The 20823-nt window shown below is 43.6% G+C and overlaps 1 protein-coding gene across 1 annotated transcript; it reads left to right on the plus strand.

The window, feature by feature from the left end:
- The first annotated feature begins 8584 nt into the window (after positions 1-8584).
- On the plus strand, positions 8585-17317 carry LOC112118402 (protein phosphatase 1 regulatory subunit 15B). The gene is made up of 2 exons (XM_024216685.2): positions 8585-10467; positions 16526-17317. Exons 1-2 carry the CDS (start codon positions 8887-8889, stop codon positions 16736-16738), a joined length of 1794 nt encoding a protein of 597 aa, XP_024072453.2. The 5' UTR covers positions 8585-8886; the 3' UTR covers positions 16739-17317.
- The last annotated feature ends 3506 nt before the right edge of the window (positions 17318-20823 follow it).

Consider the following 20823-nt stretch of genomic DNA (forward strand, 5'->3'; position numbering starts at 1 on the left):
GGGCTTGTGCAACGCCAATCTGCCCCTTTGGGAAGGGCGGGGCTTGCTGTCTGATCAGCTAAAGAATTACGCTGGAATTGAGCACCGAGGCCATTTCTATTGAGACTTCTCCACACCTGGTATGTGAGGGAGAAAGAGCCACTGATGGTCACGCAAAGAGCAGAGGGGCTATGCTCTTCCTCTCGTCAGCCTTTCAGGGGAGAGAAACGTTTGTAGAAGATATGATTTTTTGTTTGTTTTTGTTACATTCAAATTGTGTGTGTCTGTGTAGAGGGGAAAGGAAATACCCCCTTCTTAACCTTTTTTGGTTTTGAAAGATATGATTCCCATTTTAAAAATGATTTTAAAGGATGTCCGTTTCCACTTGGTGTCAGAGGGGGGAGAGCAGGCGAGAGGGCTCCGTCCACGGGGCAGGCAGGATGGTGGGGTTGCCCTAAACTGCAGAGTTCAAGAGATCAGGTGCCTTCCACCCCAAGCAGCTGTCTTCTTCCCTTGTCCCCTTTTCCCTCCCTCCCCCCCGAGGTGTCAATGGTGCTTTGTTTACAGTGAGAATTCCGTAAACAGATGAAACGTTTCTCAGGATCGAGAATATGAACTTATCTTTATATTAAAAGTTTTAAATATTGTATCTAGTAGGTGAATGGGTTTAAATAAGCTGGGGGTGAGGAAAGGATCCCCCCCTCCATGCCATGCTATCCACTAGTTGCAGATGTGTCGGAGGGTGGCATCTCTGAACCTCCACCGGTGGGTTTGGGAGAGGTGCATTAAGGAGATGTCCTCGAACTTAGCCAAGTTCTTCAGTCAACGCTCTTTCCCCCACCATCTGTGTCGGGGTGCACTTCGGGCTCCTGAAGAGGCACCTTTCAGATACCTGTATCTCGCTCAGTTGTAAAATGGTGGCATTAAAATAAAAGGAAATGAAATGCAATGGAAGAACGTGTGGCGTCATGAATCCCCAAAGCCAGTGTCACAAGAGTGGACCTGCCAGTTGTGCGGCAATCTCGGCATTCCAGAATCAAACCGGTGAGGCTGCTTCTCTGTGAAAGTGACTGTGCTGCACTCCAGCCCAGCTCATGGTGGGCAGACACCATATCTCTCTGTTTCTGGGACACGCTGGAGAATGGGAATGAGATATGGAGCCTTTTGCCTCTGACATCAAATCCCGACCAGCTCAGTAGTGAGTGAAACTAGATACCAAGTGATGGCTACCTACTTGCCTTTGTGAAATGATTTTGGTGGCTCTCAGCCCACTTGCTAGTAGGGAGATGACCCTATCACAGAACTGCCATTGCTGTTTGCTCTCTTGCTTGCAGACTCACTAGAGAGACCAAGGACTGAAGTCCCCTTTTCATCCCTCTAAGTCAGAGTTGAGGCACACTGATGGGGCCCGGGGATGGGATCTTGCCCTGGGGCTGTTTTGTCTGTGATAAAGAGAAGTCTCCAGTCCCCTTAGTTGTCAAACCAGTGCTCACTAACACTAAATCAAAATGTAAAAGGTGTCTAAAGAAACCATATTAAAAGAGAGAAGATGAAAATCTAACATAGGGCATGGAGCAGAGCAGGAAAGAGTAAAGCACTCTCATTGAGAAATGGGAGTTAGCTCACAATATCCATTCCTTGTGAGTGTGCTGGGAGGAGAATGGAAAGGCCAGCACAGGTCTCCGTGCTTACTGAGGCGGCTTTATTATCGTCCGATGCTGTTGCTACAGCAACACAAAATCCATGTTACAAACATACTTGGTTCTTAAACTACCACCTGTAATTACAACTGCCACTGGCCTGCATCAGTCATAGCTACAGAATGTTCCCATGTGTAACTGGAATGCAGAGGAACCTTTTCGCTGTTACCATGATGCTAGTCCAGGATGCATGCTAGCTGCTGGGGGGAGGCTAGGACTGAGGATGGCTGTTCCTTAGGTTGGACTTGCAGGAGTGTGAACTGCAAGAGACTGCTAACAGATTTAACCCTTTGAGGGAAGTGAGACCGCAAATTAACCCTTAGAAGCTCAAGGCCTGATGGTGTACTTCCACACCAACTATCCATCCTCCTAAGCCTTCATTTGTCTGGAAAATACAAGGTTTAAATTAATCCTGCACCTCAGGCTGAGTCTAAGGCCTGTTCAGGTTATTTCTCTGATTAAGCAGAGACATCCACTAGCAGACCATAGCAATGTAGATTATGAAGCGTGCACTTACATGTAAAGAGCTGAAAGAAGCTGAGCAAACAGAGAACACAATATAATAGTTTAATTGGGTCTCTTTTTCTCCCCGCCCACCTAAGAAACAATGATTGCTGGGTTAATGATGTTCTCCGGCCCACCTATTGCTAAATGCTGGCTTTGCAGTGACCTGAATGCCTCACCCTTAGTAAATGAATATTTTGAAGAGTAGAATTTCTTAATTACCAGTTACAATTTTAATAAACACACCGCTCAACATCAGCAGCTCCCTACACTACAGCTGACACGAGGATTAGTAATGCTCTGGATGGTCACTGCAGTATTTGGTAATAAGGAAACTAACTGGCTATTTCCTGTCCACCTGTACTTGTGTCAGTATTGGAATTTTCAATATAACTGCCTGTCTTTCAGTTTGCTCACTAACAAAAATTAAACATGTCATCGCAGTCACTATGAGTCTTATTGGAGAAATTATAGTAATATATATATTTTACTATGTCTGTGTGAGGATGAACAAAGAGACTATTCTTTCCATAGGAGTAGCCGGGCAGTCTCTCCACTAGTGCAGTTACGTAATGTTCAGTTTCAGCAGTGACAGCTTTGTCCTTGAAAATACACCAGAAGCTTAAGAGGAAGAGCTAACGGGAACCAACTCTCAGCACCTTTCACCTGTGGAACTGCAGCTGATAGTTATAACACACCTGAGCTATAAATAAGTATCATCCTTTGTTTTATAAACAGGGGAACTGAAGCAGAGAGCACTTCAGGCCTAAATTTTCAAAAGTAGTCACTCAGTTTGGTACCTTAATTTCTAGGTGCTCAATGTGAGACAGCTTCAGCCTGATTTTCAGAGCTGCTAAGCACCCCCTAGTCCAGCTAAAGTCAGTGGGAGCTGCATATGGTTGGTACCCCCGAAAAGAATTTGGGCGCCCAAAATTAGTGGACTCTATTGATAGTGTGTGTAGAAAGAACAAGCCCAAGACATGAGGCCTGGTATAAGGGGCCTGATGTAAGGCCTGAAGTAAAGTCAGGCAGTGCTGATATAAAGCTAAGTGAGCAAAAGTCAAACTGTGAGCAGAAGTCAGGCCCTGCTGCAAGCAGGCATCTGCTTTGTAAGTTCGCTGTCTGATACATGAACTTGGCAAGAATAGGGTTGGAGTTGCAAAAACACAGCATAGTCACATAAACCCATTCCAGAAGGGTAGCGCCAGAACACCCCGATATAGGGTTATGTGTAAACGCACTCTCCAAAGACGATGAAAGGACACACTGACCCCCTCTTAAAGATAAGGTCAGGATAACAGGGTGATGACTATAGATGTTTTGATCGAACCTACATGTACACGATAAAGGGTAGTAACTAATCACATCCAAGGGGCAATAAGTAATTTGTAACAGTGTATAAAAGAGGGGTCACAGGGTCTGTCTTTGTCTGAACGAGGTGGGGAATGGAAAGTCCCGCCATTCACTGAGCTGCATCCATAGTCATGGGCACACATGTCCTAGTATAACTGTAAACACTGATCTGGGGCGCAAGGACTGTGCTTTGTGGCCAATAAACCTGGCCGAGTACCTTTACTACAGAAACCAAGTCTCTGGTCTTTTGGGCAGTTCGACTGGAGCCTGCTGTATGGGCTATCTGGCCTGAGCCAGTAAAGCACGCAGGGAGAACACACATGCAGGCAACCACTGACTACACTGGTGACCCTGACCGCTGATCTGGTATGTAAGCGAGGTGTCCTCTGTAAGAATCGCAATCTAACCTGGCAAAAAGCTACAAGCTAGGGAACCCCTTTAATCCCTCCTTGCAAATCCTTACAGAGTTTAAAAAGGTATGGACACTGTGCTGGGTTGCCAGCAAAGGAGATGCATGTGAATTTTAAAAAGCTAGTGGGGAAGAAACATGGAATGGAATCTGTAAGGCTAGGGCAGAGACTGTAGCCTTGAAAAACAAGTGTAAGAAATGTAGAATATTGCAAACTATGGCCATGGCTGTTACATGGTTAAGACAACACGCCACAAAATTGGCAGGGCAAATAACAGAAACAACAATAGAGTTAAAAGAAGCAAGAGAAGCCACAGAGCCCTGGAATGCTCCCACTCTCCTAGCAGGGTGGCAAGCAGGCCAGGGACCGCAAGCACAGGAACAGAATAAACCATTGGAAACGGCTGTAAAGAATCTGCAAAAAAGAGAAGTGCCGTCTCTTGTTATAAATATTGGTAGTCAACAACGGGCTTCAGGTACCTATATAGTGCCTGAAGAATGGGGACAGAAATGGAAAAAGGTGGCCCTAGCAAAAATTAAAAAATGAAACAAGGACCACTACTGACGATACAAGCCAGGTTCTGGTAAAACTGAAACAGAGACCTAGACTGGTGCCTGTCAGACCAGGAAAAGTAAGTGCACGGGAGGGAGAAGTAGCAAATAATACTTTCCCTGGATTGGTAAATCAGATGAAGGAAAAAATGGAACAGTTCACAGAGCACATTAGGAGACGGGAATTGCTTGCGACTTAATCTCAGGGGAGTGAATAAAGAATTTCAAAGTGAAAAACAGAGATTGAGTGGGTTAACAGCTAGAATTGATGTGTTAACACACGGAGTTGCCCAAAAACAATTAACTGCAGCATACAAGGGCGCTCCTGAAACCCATCTGGCATGCAGACAAAAGAAACAGACACTTGGGGAACAAATTCAGGTTTTCAAGAGTAAGTAATGACCCCTACTCTTCTCTTAGAGCCCGGATAAAAACAAGGGGTGTGGGTTGCCAACTGCTTTAACCCACAGAGCCCTACTCTTTGCTCAAAGCTAATAATATAACTTTATTTCTCAAATATTAGTACATACTGGCTACGTTTTCCTTTATATCCTTTCTGTTTGCTAAACTCGCTGCTGCTGCTGCCTGTACTTTAAGATAACTTGATAGAATGAATCTCTCTTGGCCAGGGGTTCTCAAACTGGGGGTCAGGACCCCTCAGGAGGTCACAAGGCTATTATATGGGGGGTCGCAAGCTATCAGCCTCCACCCCAAACTCTGCTTTGCCTCCAACATTGATAATGGTGTTAAATATATTTTAAAGTGTTTTTAATTTATAAAGGCGGGGGGTCACACTCAGAGGCTTGCTATGTGAAAGGGGTCACCAGTACAAAAGTTTGAGAACCATTGCTCTTGGCTCAGGTAGCCCTCCCTTCCTAGGCTGCTCTTCCCTCGCTTTTCCCCTGCCTCTCCTCACTTCTGCTCTCCCTCTTTGTTTTAAAAGTTATAGTTTCTACAGAACCTCCAAAAAGATAAAGCAACTGAAAACTAAACAAAAACAGCAAACAAGCAAAGAGAAAACAAGGTCAAAACTTTAAATAAATCCAGTACATTAATTATTTTTACCCTTCAGGAATGCAACATCTGGAAATACTCCCAACTTTCTTAAATATATGGTTGCCTAGCAACAGAAATGCAGACTCTGCTTCTAATCCTAACCACTGTCTAATATTTGAAACATGGGCTTTCCTTATTTCCATATTGCAGAGTTTTTAAATAAAGTAATGAAAAGTAATGGAAAATACCTGACGTTACTAAATTAATACAACAAAGGGGGAAAATAACAATATGAATTTTTATTAAAAGATTAAATAAAAAGGTAATAACTTGCTTATTTAAATATTTAACCCTTCTGTTTACTTGGTTTTTTAAAATGCATTGCGTTAATAACTGAAGTCTTAATGCCTTATCTTGTATAGTTATAAATAGAATTCTGGTGCCATTTGTTTAATTGTAAGTTTGTCCTGTATGTCATGTATGTTGTCCTGTGATGTACGTTGTGTGTGTCACATAACTACTTTTTTTGTTTGTTTTTATTTTGTTGCAACAAAAGTCAATGTTATACATTTCTTTAACAGAAGTAGTGCCACGCTATTTTAATATTATGGTTGGGATATAAACATAATATTATTAACACCAATTATTATTTTTTTGCAAAGTTCAAAAAGGTCTCAGTTATAAATATATGGACATAAATTTCTGCCTTAACAAATAATGCAATTGCACCCAAAAACAATCTCTTTTATGAATCACAGGGTTTGGGGTTTTTTTTTAATTTAAATAAAAAATGCAAGGGGAAACCTCCACATTAAGATAAAGGTAATATTAACAAAATGTCAATTTCTTGTTTGGGTTTCTTGTTTGCACTTTTAAATATATTTTTAAACAAACATTTTTATAACTAACAGTTTATGCGTAAAGCTAACCAAACAATTTCAACAGGTTTCCACCTTTGTCTCCCAAACACAAGTGTCATGAAAGTTTAATAGCCTCCAGGTATTTCCATAGATTTGTATTTAAAATTCATTTTGGTTTAATTTTTATTCTTTTTTATGTTATGTTAAAGGAAAGTAGTGTTTATTAAAGTTTGTGCTTCTAAACAGTTAGCAAAAGTGGAGTTGGTAGCACAAGCAAATTAACTCTAAAAAGCTTGGGTAAAAATTCTGTTACTAACTCTTTTGCTAAAACAGAGTGCTCAGTGGGATGGACCTTTGGAAACTTGCTCACCCTAATCCCCGAGACCTTGGTGAATGTGCCCTTTGATAATGTGGTTACCAGCTTCTTATCACTGTTTGCAGAGCAGCCTCACCCTATGCCAGCTGATAACAGTACGTGCCACAGGCTTTTTCCCCCTACACTTTCTATTTCGTTTCATAATTGCTCTTTGCCTCTTAGCCAAGTCTAAAAATAAAGGAGTCAATAGATTTAAGATAAAAGAGTAAAAGGACTAAATTAATACAGCCTGGCCAAACTGCAGAACATGGGTTCACGTGGGAGGTTCTCATAAGTCTAAGAGGAGCTGCAAACACTAAGGGCTTGTCTACACTACCGCGGTAGTTCGACGGCTGGCAATCGAACTTCCGGGTTCGATTTATCGCGTCTGGTCTGGACGCGATAATTCGAACCAGGAAGTGCTCGCCGTCGACTGCGGTACTCCACCTCAGCGAGAGGAGTACCGCGGAGTCGACGGGGGAGCCTGCCTGCCGCGTGTGGACCGCGTCTGAACCGCGGTAAATTCGAACTAAGGTATGTCGACTTCAGCTACGTTATTCACGTAGCTGAAGTTGCGTACCTTAGATCGAATTGGGGTGTTAGTGTAGACCAGGCCTAAGATACTAAGAACAAGGGGTGTAATTAGAAGTGGGATTAAAATTAAAAGGAAAATTTAAGATGGATATTAGGAATAATGGCCTCATTGGCTATGGAACAAACTCCCCAAGAAAGAAGAAAGAGATGAACATCTCATCATTTGGAATCTCTAAACTGAGAGTGCAGAATGTATTGCAGGACACAATGTAGTTTTGGCTCCATTGCAATCAGACAGTGGAGCTGGACTGCTTCTTTTCCTCCAGATTCTGTTTACCAGTCTGTTCTGCAGTGCAGCCTCTAGGACAGCGTTTCCCAGACTGTGTGGCTGCCTCTCCATGAGAGCAAGGATGCTGCAACAAGATGTAGGAAAGGTACCCACCCACTCCTACCATCAATGTTTTGCTCCACTGCCAAAGCCTGTGCCCATAACCTCTAAGGCAGAGCTGCTGTAGCATACTAGCTGATCCCTATTGCAGCTGGGGCGTTGCCAGACATCTAGCAGGGTGGCAGCAAGAAGAAGGTCTGGAGAAATGGATGGCTCTTCATAAAGTATTAAATTCAGGGTCACTGGTGGAGAAGCCCCTGCAGGCGTAAGCCAATGGGGCAGCTGCCAGTATGGAGTTAGGGAGTCTGAGGGTAGGGAAGGAACCCCGGTACTCCCCCTGGAGCCTCCAGCAGGGGATGGGATGTTGAGTGCTAGACCCTGCTTTTTGAGGGGGGTTCCCAGGAGCACAGGGAACCCCAGCCCAGTGGGACAGGGCCCTGCCTATGAGAAGCAAAGCTGGGCGGGGAGCAGGAGTGGTCAGCGCCACAGCAGTGCCTTGTCATCCCTGCTGCCCCCAAGGCAAGGGGGCGCTGTGGAGCCAGGGGAGGCACAGGGTAGCGGGCAGTTTGCAGAGCAGCCCCCGGGGAACCAGAGGGAGCAGGAGTCTGCGGGGGGAGTCGAGGATGCAGCCAGGCGGCGCTGGAGGCAGGACAGCAATAGGGGTGCAGTTTCCGCAGATGTCCAGAGGGGGCGCTGCCGTGCAATAGGCTCCGCAAGGCCTTGTGCGTGACGGGCGGTGGCTGTGCAGCGCATGCGCTCTTCCCCCTTTCTCCTCCGCGGCTGATGCAATTCTCCGGTAGGGTGCGGGCGGTACCTCGAGCAGGCGGCGGCTCGGGTGGGCGGGGGTTTGTAGTCCAGCAGGGAACCAATCATAGGCTGGGGGCGGTGACGCAGTTGCCAGGATGTTGCGGAACGGCCCCGCCCACTCTTCCCTGAGCCCTGTCAGGTCAATGGGAGTTGGCCGCGGGCGCGCGCCTCGCAGGCTAGTGTGGGTCTCGCGCCGGGTGGGCGGTTTAACTGTCGCTCTCGCGGCTCCGACGCCATTTTGTTCTCGCTACTTCAGGCAGGGCGGCCGGCCGGGCTGGGCTCTATGGTGCCGTCGCTGGCCTGAGGGGACTGCTGGCCCGCTGCACTATGGAGCCCTGCCCGAGAGGAGACCGCAACGCCGCTAGGAGATCCCGAGCTTCCGCAGGCAGCAGCTGGATTCCGGCGCCGGAGAAGCGGCCGGGCCGCAGGGAGCGCTGAGGAGCCCCGCTATGGAGCCGAGGAAGCGGGAGCAGGCGAGCCCCGGGCTCGGCCCGGCCAGCTCCTGGTTAGGACTCACCTGGCTGAAGCTCGGCCCCTGTCCCCCGGCTCCTGCCGTCGCGGCCCAGCCCCAGCTTAGCCCCCCCTTCTCCTGGCTGCGGCTCTTCTCGCAGCTGCTTTCCCCACTGCCCGGTCTCCTCCACCGGCTGCTGCCCGGCCAGGGGCTGAGCAGCGCCCTGTGCCCCGCGGCGGGGGAGCCTCCCGCGGGGGGATCTCAGGCCGCGCCTCTTCTGCTGCTGTCCGAGGCCGCCGCCTCACTGAGTTGGGCCGACGGGGAGCTGCACTGGCCGGACGACGCCCCGGAGATGCGCCGGAAGAGTAGCCTGGAGTCTGCCCAGCCGCTGTGGGGAGCTGGGCTGGTGCGGACCGGCCTGGCCCCGCTCAGTGTCCGGCAAGTGGACCTGGTCTCCTACATGCTGGGCCCCGGCGGCAGTCTGGGGTCCGGCTACGGCCAAGCCTGTTGCACCGACAAGAGCCACCTGCCCCAGCCCTTGAGCGCCGAGCTCCCCGCGGACGGCTGGCGGGGACCCCCATCCCGGGAGGGGCTCCCGGAAATCCAGCACGTGCGCACCAAGCGCCTGGAGTTCCTCCAGCAGCAACAGCTGGCGACTAATTGCTTGGCCGTGCCTGACCCGGACCACGGCTACCACAGCCTGGAGGAGGAACAGCAGCACAGGAGTAACCGCCAAGGGGATCTAAAGCAGAAGTGTGATGCCTGGGAGCTGAGAGGCCGTGAGGAACTGCCTGAGCACAGCATAGTGGGGCAAGCTGGAGAGAGTCCCCTAGAACAGGAAGTATGGAGTCCTGAGAAGGAGGCAGCTGAGGAAGAGACCCTCTCGGAAGAGGATGAAGATGAGGATTCTGATATAGAGCAAGACCTGCCAGTGTCATCCAGGCCTGCCTGCGCTAACAAACTGATAGACTACATTATCAGGGGCAGTTCCAGTGGAGAGGAAAGTTCAGAGGGTGAGGAAGACTGGGATGGGGATGACGATGATGGGTTTGATAGCGAGGGGTCCCTCTCAGATTCAGACTCTACTAGCCAGGATAGTGAGAGCCAGCACCTCTGGAACTCCTTCTGCAGTTTGGATCCTTACAACCCTCAGAACTTTACTGCTGCCATTCGAACTGCTGTTAATTCAGAGAAGGATTTGTCTGGTGAGTCATATGTAGAGGAGGATTCTTCATGGGCCGAAAGCCTTCCTGGCTCTCCTGCCCTCAGTTCTGAAGAGGATGATGAATGGGAGTGTAATAGTGCAGATGAGGAAGATAATTTGGAACTTTGGAACTCATTCTGTAACTCAGATGATCCCTATAACCCTTTCAATTTCAAGGCACCATTTCAAACTGCAAAAAAGAAAGGGAAGCATGACTTAGAAGGAGCATCAGGGCTGTGTTTGGTCAGCTCTCAGTGCAATCTCTTATTCACCTGTCAGGTGCAGCTGCTGGAGAACCATAACTCTGGGGTCACAGATACTGTGCAGCATGGCATTCTTTTTGGAGAGAAACGTACAAATACCAAGAGAAAAAAGGTATATTTCATGTTAGTTCATGTACTTATGTGCTGGTATTGTGGTACAGTTGAACCTTAGAGTTATGAACACCTCTGGAGTGGAGGTTATTCATAACTCTGAAATGTTCATACCTCTGAACAAAACGTTATTCTTTCAAAAGTTTACAACTGAGCATTGACTTAATACAGCTTTGAAACTTTACTATGCAGAAGAAAAACGCTGCTTTTAAACATCTTAATTTAAATGAAACAAGCAGAGTTTCCTTACCTTGTTAAATCTTTTTTAAACTTTCCCTTTATTTTGTTACTATCTTCTCTTTAACACAGTACTGTACTGTATATGTTTTTTTGGTCTCTGCTGCTGCCTGATTGTGTATTTCCGGTTCCAAATGAGGCATGTGATCATAACTTAGGTTCTGCTTTAGTGCCTAGGCAGTCACTCAGGATCAGGGGTCCATTGCTTAGGACAATAGGTGAAAACATAAGGAGGTATTCTGGCCCTTTGAAGTCAGTGGTGGCAGGACTTTTACCCATAGCAAGAGATGGTCCCTCCCCCAACAAGCTTAGAAGCTAATTGTTCAATTAATATTTGAGTGTACATCAAGTTTTTGATAAAATGGCAAACAGCGATGTGTTGTTATGATGTGAGTTAACAAACGTTTGTTTCCGAAATCCTCTGAGTTCTGGAATTTTCATTTTAAAGCAGGGTTTCCTTGCACTTTCTGGGTTCTGACACTGTCTACTGTTTTTGTTCTGACAGCATCTGGAAGCATTAAGGATTTAGTAAAAATTCCTTGTTTTCTTTTAATCTTTCCTTACCAAAAAAATTAATGTGACATACAAATGTTTGTATTTGTGTCAGGCCCATATTTCCATTTTATAAATTACCCAGAAATTATCTCTTCAGATTGTAGCCAAGTAACTTTATTAAACTAGTTTGTGTAATAACACAGTCATTTTAATCATACTTCTAGTGCAGTGGGAGGAAACTCTTTATTATTATAGTATCTTAACACTTGGTAACAGAAGTCAAGAACTTAGTTCTTATAGGAACTTTCAAAACCGTCTGAGTCTTTTAAAAATGCATCATAACACTTCTATTGAGTTTAAATGATGACAGAAACAATTCTTACTAGTCAGATTGAAGTATTCTCTATAGTAATCCAAGGAATTAGTTAAAAATATTTTAACACTATAGGTCTAAATACAAATAGACAAGTATGGAGATCTGTGTATGGGTTCACAGGTTTTGCTACCAAGTCTCTGAGGAGTTGGCTTGCTGGATTGATGTTGATCTTGTGTACTAGGATTTAGCTTAAATGGCTGTCTTAAAAAGTTAAGCATTTCTTTTAGGCTACTATAAATTGAGTCCCTTTACAAGCATATTGTAAGACGGTGTCAAATTTTGCAAACCCCATGTAAGGGTTTGTAAGATTGAGTTCCATGATGCTGTAACAGCTTATCAAAATAGATGGAACAAGTAAAACCTGGTTTTGTAGTGGTCATAGTATATGGCCGTTTTGTGATTACTTTGAGAGCCTGGCTTGGGGACAGTCTGATATTCAAGGCTTGTGCCCTTCAGCTTCATGAATAGCCCAATTTCCCAATTCTGATAACATTGTGATTTGAAGTAATTTGCCAGCTTTTCCTTATAGGAGAAAGGAGAGCATTTCCCTTTTGAGCACCTCCCTGAGGTTTGACTAGCAAGAACTACATCTCCGAGCTTCTCTCCCTCACCATCTTATGATGATTGTGCTTTTAACCCCTGCTAGGTCAGGGAGTGGCATTTTGTACTTCCTGACTCACCTAGCATCAAGTGCTACTGCTTGACTGATTTATCTTAGTTTGTTTTTTTAACATCTCTACTTCAAAATCTTTATTTTCGAAATTATATTTCTATTCTTGGGTTTCTTTCCCCTGACAATAGCAGAATTTTTGCAACAGCAAACTTGCTGGGATATGGGAGCTTTAAGGTTGATAGTTTTCTTTGGATGCTGTTGACCCCACCCCTTCCTGCTACTGGGATGGACTATATAAACTATGGCTGTTTGAGCCTAAAACTATATGTATATCTGTTTGCCTTTACCATGATTATGGGAATTTACCATTTCAGCTGTTTAGCAGAAAGTAGCTCGACCTGTGTCCCCTTCTAGCATACTTTTGAAGATGAAGTGAAGAATCAGAGGGCCTATAGCACCTAACTGTGCTCTCTGATCAGATTGAGTCCTATTCCTTTAGAAGAGTAGAGCCATCTAGATCAGCCTTCACATTTTCTGAACCATAGCTCAGAGGTGAGTTTGAAGGAGCCCCTAATAATGGTATGTCAACACTCGAACAAAAGACCCAGGGCTGTGGCTGACTCTGGCTTGGCGGGGGTCATCTCGGGTCCCAAAGCTCTGGCTCTTGTCTGAGCCTGAACACTTACATAGCAATTTGACAGTCCCAGAGCATGAGTCTGAGTCAGCTGACCTGGGGCAGGCACAGGTGAATTGCTGTGTAGATGGACTTCCCTACAGTCACTTGGGGTACATGTGTATATGTCAATAGTCCAGCTCTCTTAGTATTTCACTGTAAAGTCCCGCTTCATCATTTGAAACTCTTCAAATTAGGTATAACTGCGTTTATAAAAAATTAGCTGAGTTGCAGCAACAAATTAACATTAAACTTAAAATGCAAATTTAACACTGAATAGCTTTTAATTCTGTTTTGTGGAAACAGTGAAGACATGAGACTGAAAAAAGATTCTAGAAAGTGACTCGTTTTAGAAGCAACCATTTGGTGCGAAGTGCACTTCATGTAATGTTGAAAGTATACATAACACTCTATAATGGACAGTGTGTTAGACAAAGATCAGAATCCCTCACTTGAAGGGTTTAGTTTTAAAAAGTATGCATGTATACTACATAGCACATATACACACGCACACACACACAGTGGCTAGTGGAAATTGCAGCTGGAATGTTTTCATATAGTAGCAACTTTTAATTTGATGTCAGTGTAATTATGTGCAAACTAACTCCAAGTAGATATTTACTTTCTGTTCTTGGATTATACTTTATTTTTATGGCTTTGTGTAGGCATTCTAAGGAGCCACTTGGTGCACTTATATAAAGCTTCATATACTTATTCTTTTATCTTCAAGATCTTGCTGCATGTCAGATGAAGGCTTTTAAAAACATTTTATTGGAGTGCATGAAACTTGCATTTTTAGGACCACCTTACCTATTTCACTTGTTTGCACTAGTAATTTAGATACAGTAATTTTCAAACCCTTTGTGTAATCCTTCCTAGTAACACAGTGAATGAACAATGATCTGTATGCAATATCTAGTTTGATATTACAAAAGTTGTTAATTGTACCCAAGAGGGTGTCGTAGACTGATGTAAAGGGGATGAAATTAGTAGGCCACAAAGGGACAGGCTGATGTAACTATCAGTTTATTTGAAAGCAGATATTTAATTAGATGTGGCTGATCTGTTACCCAAAGATTGCTTAAAAGTGACAGCGGGTTTCTTAGTAAAGACTATATTGCGCAAATCACCTTGAATAATTAAACAGGAAAACGAGCACAATGTTGTATGTTAAAGTTTTAAAAACTTGAAGACCCTTTATAGGGGAACAGGGTATCTGTTATTAACACACTACTTTGAATTAACTGAGGACTTGACTTCCAATGGGGAATTAAAGCTAAAACTGAGTTTCTGGACTAGTTTTAAGACTGATGACGCTTTTGGATCAGTCCTTGTATGATCCCTTTGATAAATAGCTCAGTAGGTCACTACATAGAAGCTTTATCTTACTCTCTGCCAGTGCTCAAAGTGTACACAGGTGTGGGGTGAGGGCGTAAGTGGTAACTGAAACCTCCTGGCAGTTCTGGATAGAGTAGTCTTGAGGAAGTGTAAAACTAAGGCCTTGTGCACACTGGGGATTTCAACTTTTGGCACCACCAGTGTAAGGCTAAGCTGCAGCCTGCACCAGGGTGCTTTACTCCTGTTTCAAGCAGGGATAAGCTTCACTAGTGCATATAGCCTCTTTGCCTGTTTGAATTGGGATAACTCCCTAGTGTAGCTATGCTGGTGGCTGCCACTGGTGGCTGTTCCTGGTATAAAGTACGTAACTTTAAGAGGTACAAAAATTATTCTAGGCAATTTCTGCATTTACATTACTTTAACCTGCAATTGGCAAAAGGCTGGATGCTTTTGAGATTGCAAATGAAGTGCTTCTTGGCTGAGTGGCTAGCTTTTAAAAAAAAATTAAGCAAGTTTCTACAGCTTAAGTTAAACTTCTATAAAATGTTAAGGAAATTCTAACAGACTCACATTGCCCCACTCTTGTGGTTATATTTGAATACAGAATCCATTTGCACTGGAAATGCCTTTGTCTAGATGTTGGCACCAAAGTTTGTGCCTTTTTGTTAAGTTATACAAGCTCTTTTCCTCCTGAAGGTTTCCATAGTAGCTATGTCAGTCAAACATTTTTGAGGGACAGAAGGGGAGGAGAGATATGCAAAGAACAGCTTCTCAGTGAGCATGTTTTGCAGAATATATGGGCTCGTCTACACTTAGAGTGCTGCAGTGACACAGCTGCGGCGCCTAGAGCTTCTCCCATTGGTATAGGTACTGCACCTGCCTGAGAGGCGGTAACTATGTCCATGGGAGAAGCCCTTCCATCGATGTAGCATTGTCTACATCGGGAGTTAGGTCGGTGTAACTGTTTCACTTGGGGATGTGGATTTGCAACGCCCGAGTGATGTAGTTATACTGACATAAGTTTGTAGTGTAGACCAGGGCTAATTGTCCAAAGTGGAGTGTTTCCAAGAAACTGGAATTAATACACTTGTTCTGAACATTGCTATGGGATCTTTAATGACAGGTAGTCAGGGCTTCAGTTTTAAATTGCATCTGAAAGACTGAATGTAGCAAAACAAGGAGGTACATAATTAGATACTGTATGTTGAGTTTAAAGTACAGTATGGCATTAATTTTAGCCTATTAATAGCTAAGATCAGAAGGATAATAGTTAAATCTTTAAAATAGCATTAGGCTAGGTGAGCTAATATTGTGATTCCAAATATTTTGTTTGAATTTTAAATACAATGAAAATGTTGTATAACCATTATGGAAGGAGATATTGCCTCTGTTTTAGTAGCATGCCTGCCAAAGGTTTGGTCATAGCTTTAAAGATATACTTCTTTGCTGCATCATGAAGCTTAGGGTTGTGACATTTGAAAATACCATTACTGTAATTTCAAAACTCTGTACATGGTATTTAAATACACCTGCTGAATTCACTGTAAGTCCTAAATAACTGATCTGTGTTGCCCTAGCCATGTAGCTATAAGAGTGCCACTTCATTAAATTTAAAAACTGTACGACATCCTCTTCTCCATATTGACGTGGGGCTTCTTGTTTACACTGTAGTACCCATAGAGTCTGTTCAGAACAGTACACAACTTAAGTAAGCTGCAGGAACTAAGTTCTCCTGTTTTTACCTTTGTAAAGATAAACTAAAATACACCCATTTAAAAACAGGCATGTTACAACCTTGTGTTGTCATAGTCAAATGTTAGTGCAAAGACCACGCTGCACAAGTTAGTCAACATTGAATTATGTTTTCATTAGGTTTTTTGGAACAGTTCTTAATTTAAGAGCCCTCATGGCAAAATATGGTAACAGTAACTGCAAATACTAATTGAGAATGAGAACCACTTTATTAAAGCACTGGACAATCATTTACACAAAACGATCTCAACCAGGGGTCTGGAGCCCCCTGGGGGGCCACGAGGGCTCCACCAAGTAGGGCCAGAATTAGACTTGTTGGGGCCAAGGGTAGAAAGCCGAAGCCCCACCGCAAGGAGCTGAAGCCCAAACCTGAGCAACTTAGGTTCACGGGGCCCTGTGTGGCATGGGGTCCTGGGCAGTTGCCCTGCTTGCTACCCCCTAATGCTGGTCCTGGTTTTTATATGCAGAAAAACAGTTGTGGCACACATGGGCCATGGAGTTTTTATAGCATGTTGGGGGGAGGGCCTCAGAAAAAGGGAGCACTCCTGCTTTAATAAATATCTTCTCTCTTATAGGTAACATTCCTTGAAGAAGTTACTGAGTATTATGTAAGCAGTGAAGAAGATCGGAAAGGACCCTGGGAAGAACTTGCACGGGATGGGTGCAGGTTCCAGAAACGAATTCAAGAAACAGAAGATGCAATTGGATACTGCTTAACCGTAGAGCATAGACAGAGGATATTTAATAGACTCCAGGAAACATACTATAAAATGCTTGATGTTTTCTAGCCCCCTAAATTTGGTAGCCCTGTTACCCTACTGTTCCTATAACGGGGAGCTAAGCATAACTTTAATACTGCTTCCAAATTTAATGTTCAGCCAATAAAATATACCTAATTATGTCCAGATTTGATATGGAAACAAAAAATACCTTGGTCACTTGAAGAATAAGAGTGGTGTAATTGTATTGCTCTTAAAGCAGTTTGTATCTCAACTGTTTAGGTAAAATCCAGTCCATAAATGCCTTTTGTACACACTGTCCGTCGCTACTACCGATTGGATGGTTTAGTGAGGTCCTCGGATCGGCCCTGCCAGGATCGGTCATGGCCCTGGTGCAGTGCCGAGAAGATGGTCGAACTTGACTATCTAGGGCAAGTAAAAGTTCTAACAAGGTTTCCATAGGTGAACTTAATGAAGGATCATTAACGGGGTGCATGGGGAGAGACGGGACCGGGTTGGGCAACTGACCCTGGACCAGGGGGATGGAACTCAATGCAGGTGTGTGGCCGGGATGGCGCACGGGGGGGAGTCGGTGGCCCCAGTCATGTCTGCCTCCCAGGCATGCTGGGAACAGTAAAACTCCAGATCCCTGGGAGAGGGCCACAGCAGCAGTTTCTCAGCAGGCCTTCTGGGACGATGTCCCCTGAGGTCACATGTTGCTGGCTGGTGGGTGCCGGGCACCACTCCGGGTGCCGTCCGTCTCTGCCTGCCTACCCTGTAGGTTGGAAGCGGCGGGGGGGGGGCACCCCAGAGGGATTGGAACCGTTTCCCTCACCCAGGAGCTAGGTACCTAGCGCTCTCTGAGCTTTGCAGCCCAGGGGAGGCGGTGGTTCAAAGACTTGTGCAGCCCAAAGACTTGGGCGGCTTTTGGTGGGCCGTGGCCGCCAGTGGGGGGAGGGTGGAAGGTGGACTGCCGAGGAGGGAAGGATGTCTGAGGATGCCCATTCCACCCACCCCTATCCCCCCAGGTCCATGAGAAGCCCAGGATGGAGAGGGGCTACCCTGCCTCCCTCTCTACAATGTCTCTATGTGCCTCTGTCTGCCATATGTAGGAGAAGGGTGGCAATTAAATTGGAATTTTGCACTTTTGAAAAAACAAGAGTCTGAAATATTTATAGGGTTCAAAACCCAATGATTGCAGTTCTGATTTAAAGTTTGAATAGGTAGTTGCAGCAGTTCAGTTGTCTGTCTTTTTCCCAACTTCTGTAAAACAGATTTGTTGTTTTGCCTGCTAATTGTATTAGTTAACAGTGCTCTGTCTCCTTCTCAAGAATTCAGTTTTGCTTATCAGGTTTTTTTCTTTGTTACATAACACCTTTGATTATGTATTTAAATATTTTGATCTAAAGATGGATTTCAGGAGAGCTGAAAAAACTACCAGTGCTGCTGCTCTTGTGTTTTCTAAATATAAAATTCTTGCCTGGTACTTATCAAAGCTAGTTGTGCAGTAGGTCCAGGTTCTTTCAGAACTCTGGAAAGCTCTGTTACCCTGATAAGTATATGCAACATGTAGTACATGTACTGATGTTGAGGATGACAGTCTGAGCCTAGACTGTTATCATGGGCAGTCAACTGCTGGTTATGCTTTAGTTTTCACTTTAAAAGCTTATGGCATTTGACCTGCAAAGGACAGTGAAAAGTGGTATTCTACATCAGGTTCTTGGCCTTTTGAACCAACTCAACAAGCTCTAAAGCTACACCCAAGTACATACTTTCTTTACAGAAAATCAGTATTAATACCACCCTGCCTCAGCACTTTCACTTAACTGATAGTATAACACCATATACATGGAAGCTGACAGTTAAGATGTCTCCTGTTGAAGAAAAATGCATTCTTTAGTTGCATTCTAAGTTTACTATTTCAACCGGAAGCTATTTATTTTTTTAAACTAGTAGTAATCTTCCTTTATTTGAATGAAGTTGAATATTGCTCAACTTTTGGCATTTCAGCTTCTAGCAATTCAAGAAATGCTTTCAGGTCAAATTTAAACCCAAAATTGGGTTATGTAAAAACTTACAAAACATAAAGCTAGTAGAACTGCTTCCATGATTTAAAAAAAAAAAAAAAAAAATTCCAATGGCAACAACTCTTAAAACAACAGTTTCCCTTCAGTGCTTGCAAGCAAACCAGTGTGATAGTGAGAGGAAGGATGGTCTTGTGGTTAAAGCACACGAGATCCAGTTCTTTTCCCAGATCTGCCAGTCTCCCTCTAGCTTCAGACAAGTCACTTTTTGCCTTGATTTCTCTGTAAAATTAAGAATGCTCCCTTACCTCACAAGGGTTGTGTGAGGTTTTAATTCGTTAGTGTTGTGAGATCATGTAAAAGCATTATAGGAATACAAATATTGACTCGGTGAAAGAACTAGAAAGGAGCTAAAAAGTGAAGCTGACTAGTGGGTTTTCATTGTCCCTAATTAAGTAAAATTAGACTAAAATTCTAAGTTTTTAATATGTAAGGAATCTGCTTAATTTTTAACCTGACAGCATCTCAGTCTTTTTCCATACATCATCATCCTAGCAATAAACATAGTTTTCATTGAGGCACATATCTACATAAGCACTTGAAACTAAATTGCTGTCCCCTTCAAAGTATCAGGTGCAAAAAGGAAACGGGGGATTCTGGCACTAAACTTCAGCCGTAGAAATCCAATATAAAATCCCTAAACAAAAGCAAACCAATTTTAGTCGTCTTTTTGCTTTCCTTTCCCTACAACATATCTTAAAATGGTAATGAAGGATGTGGAAGGCTGTTTTTTGTATGTATAAGTGTTTCACTTAAGAACACCTGTCAATTTTAAACTTTAAATCAAAACTGTAATTATCAGATTTTATTTTTATATAATTTTAGAGAGGTGAAGTTAAAAGCCCGACAACCTTCTAAATTGGCTTTATACAGATTTTAATTGATTTGCTTGTATCCAATTTGTTGGGTTTTTGTTATATTTCTGTATATAATAAAATTATTCAGAACTAATCTGTAAATTGAAATAAAGATATTTGCAAGATAGTGCCAAGTTGTTTGTCTTTGAAGGATATTACATGAGGTATGTGGGGTGGAACTGCAAACCAGAGTCTGCTAAATGTCTATATGTAACTTGTAGCCTTGTTTCAGACAGTAGCTGTGGTCCAGTAAAAACTATAAATGTGTATGGAATTTTGATGTGCAGCTGTTGTAAAGGAGAAATACAGTGCTTTGTTTTCCTTTAACAAGCTTGTTTTAATTGATATGTGAGCAGTTTTATGCTGTTATTTCTTAAACTAAGCTGCTATGGGCTTGATCAGAGGTTGGAGAGATCTTAGGGAAAACAAAGTGATGTCAAAGTGGCATTGGTGATTCAGAAGTTGGCACTCTTCACTCTGACTCAATAACTGTGTGTGGTGATAAGGGATCCTCTGTAGCTGAAATGTCTATCTTTTGGCCAAAATATAAAGTTTAGGGTCCAGGCTACATGGAGTCAAGATCTTGTGTCCCTTTTTGGAACAGTAGGGATTTAATCTCCATCAGATTTCCATTTGGATAATACATTTTGTCTGCTGAAATTCCCCTTGTAGTTGACACTGGATGTAGTATACTTGAGAGCTATAGTCAGTATAGATACTTACTTCCCTTGTCAAGATATGTAGTGTTATGCTGTTAAACAGCTGTTGTGTTTTTAATAGTGAAGTGAATATATATAGATTAAAGTATCTTGGGATCTTCCAAAAAAAAAAAAAAAAAAAAAATTTGGCTTTCCCCCCTCCCATGGAATTTATTACTTGAGACTTGTTTTGTTTCATGAGCTAAACATCTAATGCTGCTTTAAATTAGAATCACTTATGTTTTCCATGTGTTGCTTTCTGGCATCACTGCCTTAAGTTATTCATTTTCTTACTTCTGTAGGTGTTTCACCAGCTGTAATAGACCATGAATGTGTGGTGATTGGTACAGAACAGCAAGCGCACAGATCCAGAGGGTGGCTAGGTGCAATGGAGACCTAAACCATGGTACTACCAGCCCATGTCACTGATTTATTTTCCCCTTCCAAAAGACGGTGTATGCATTTTATGCAAACGTGCTCATGATTCCAAATTTCTTTATAGATCAAGGGAAAAT

This window comes from Terrapene carolina, unplaced genomic scaffold, assembly GCF_002925995.2.
Source record: "Terrapene carolina triunguis isolate 2854851 unplaced genomic scaffold, T_m_triunguis-2.0 Scaffold199, whole genome shotgun sequence".
NCBI classification, from domain to species: Eukaryota; Metazoa; Chordata; order Testudines; family Emydidae; genus Terrapene; species Terrapene triunguis.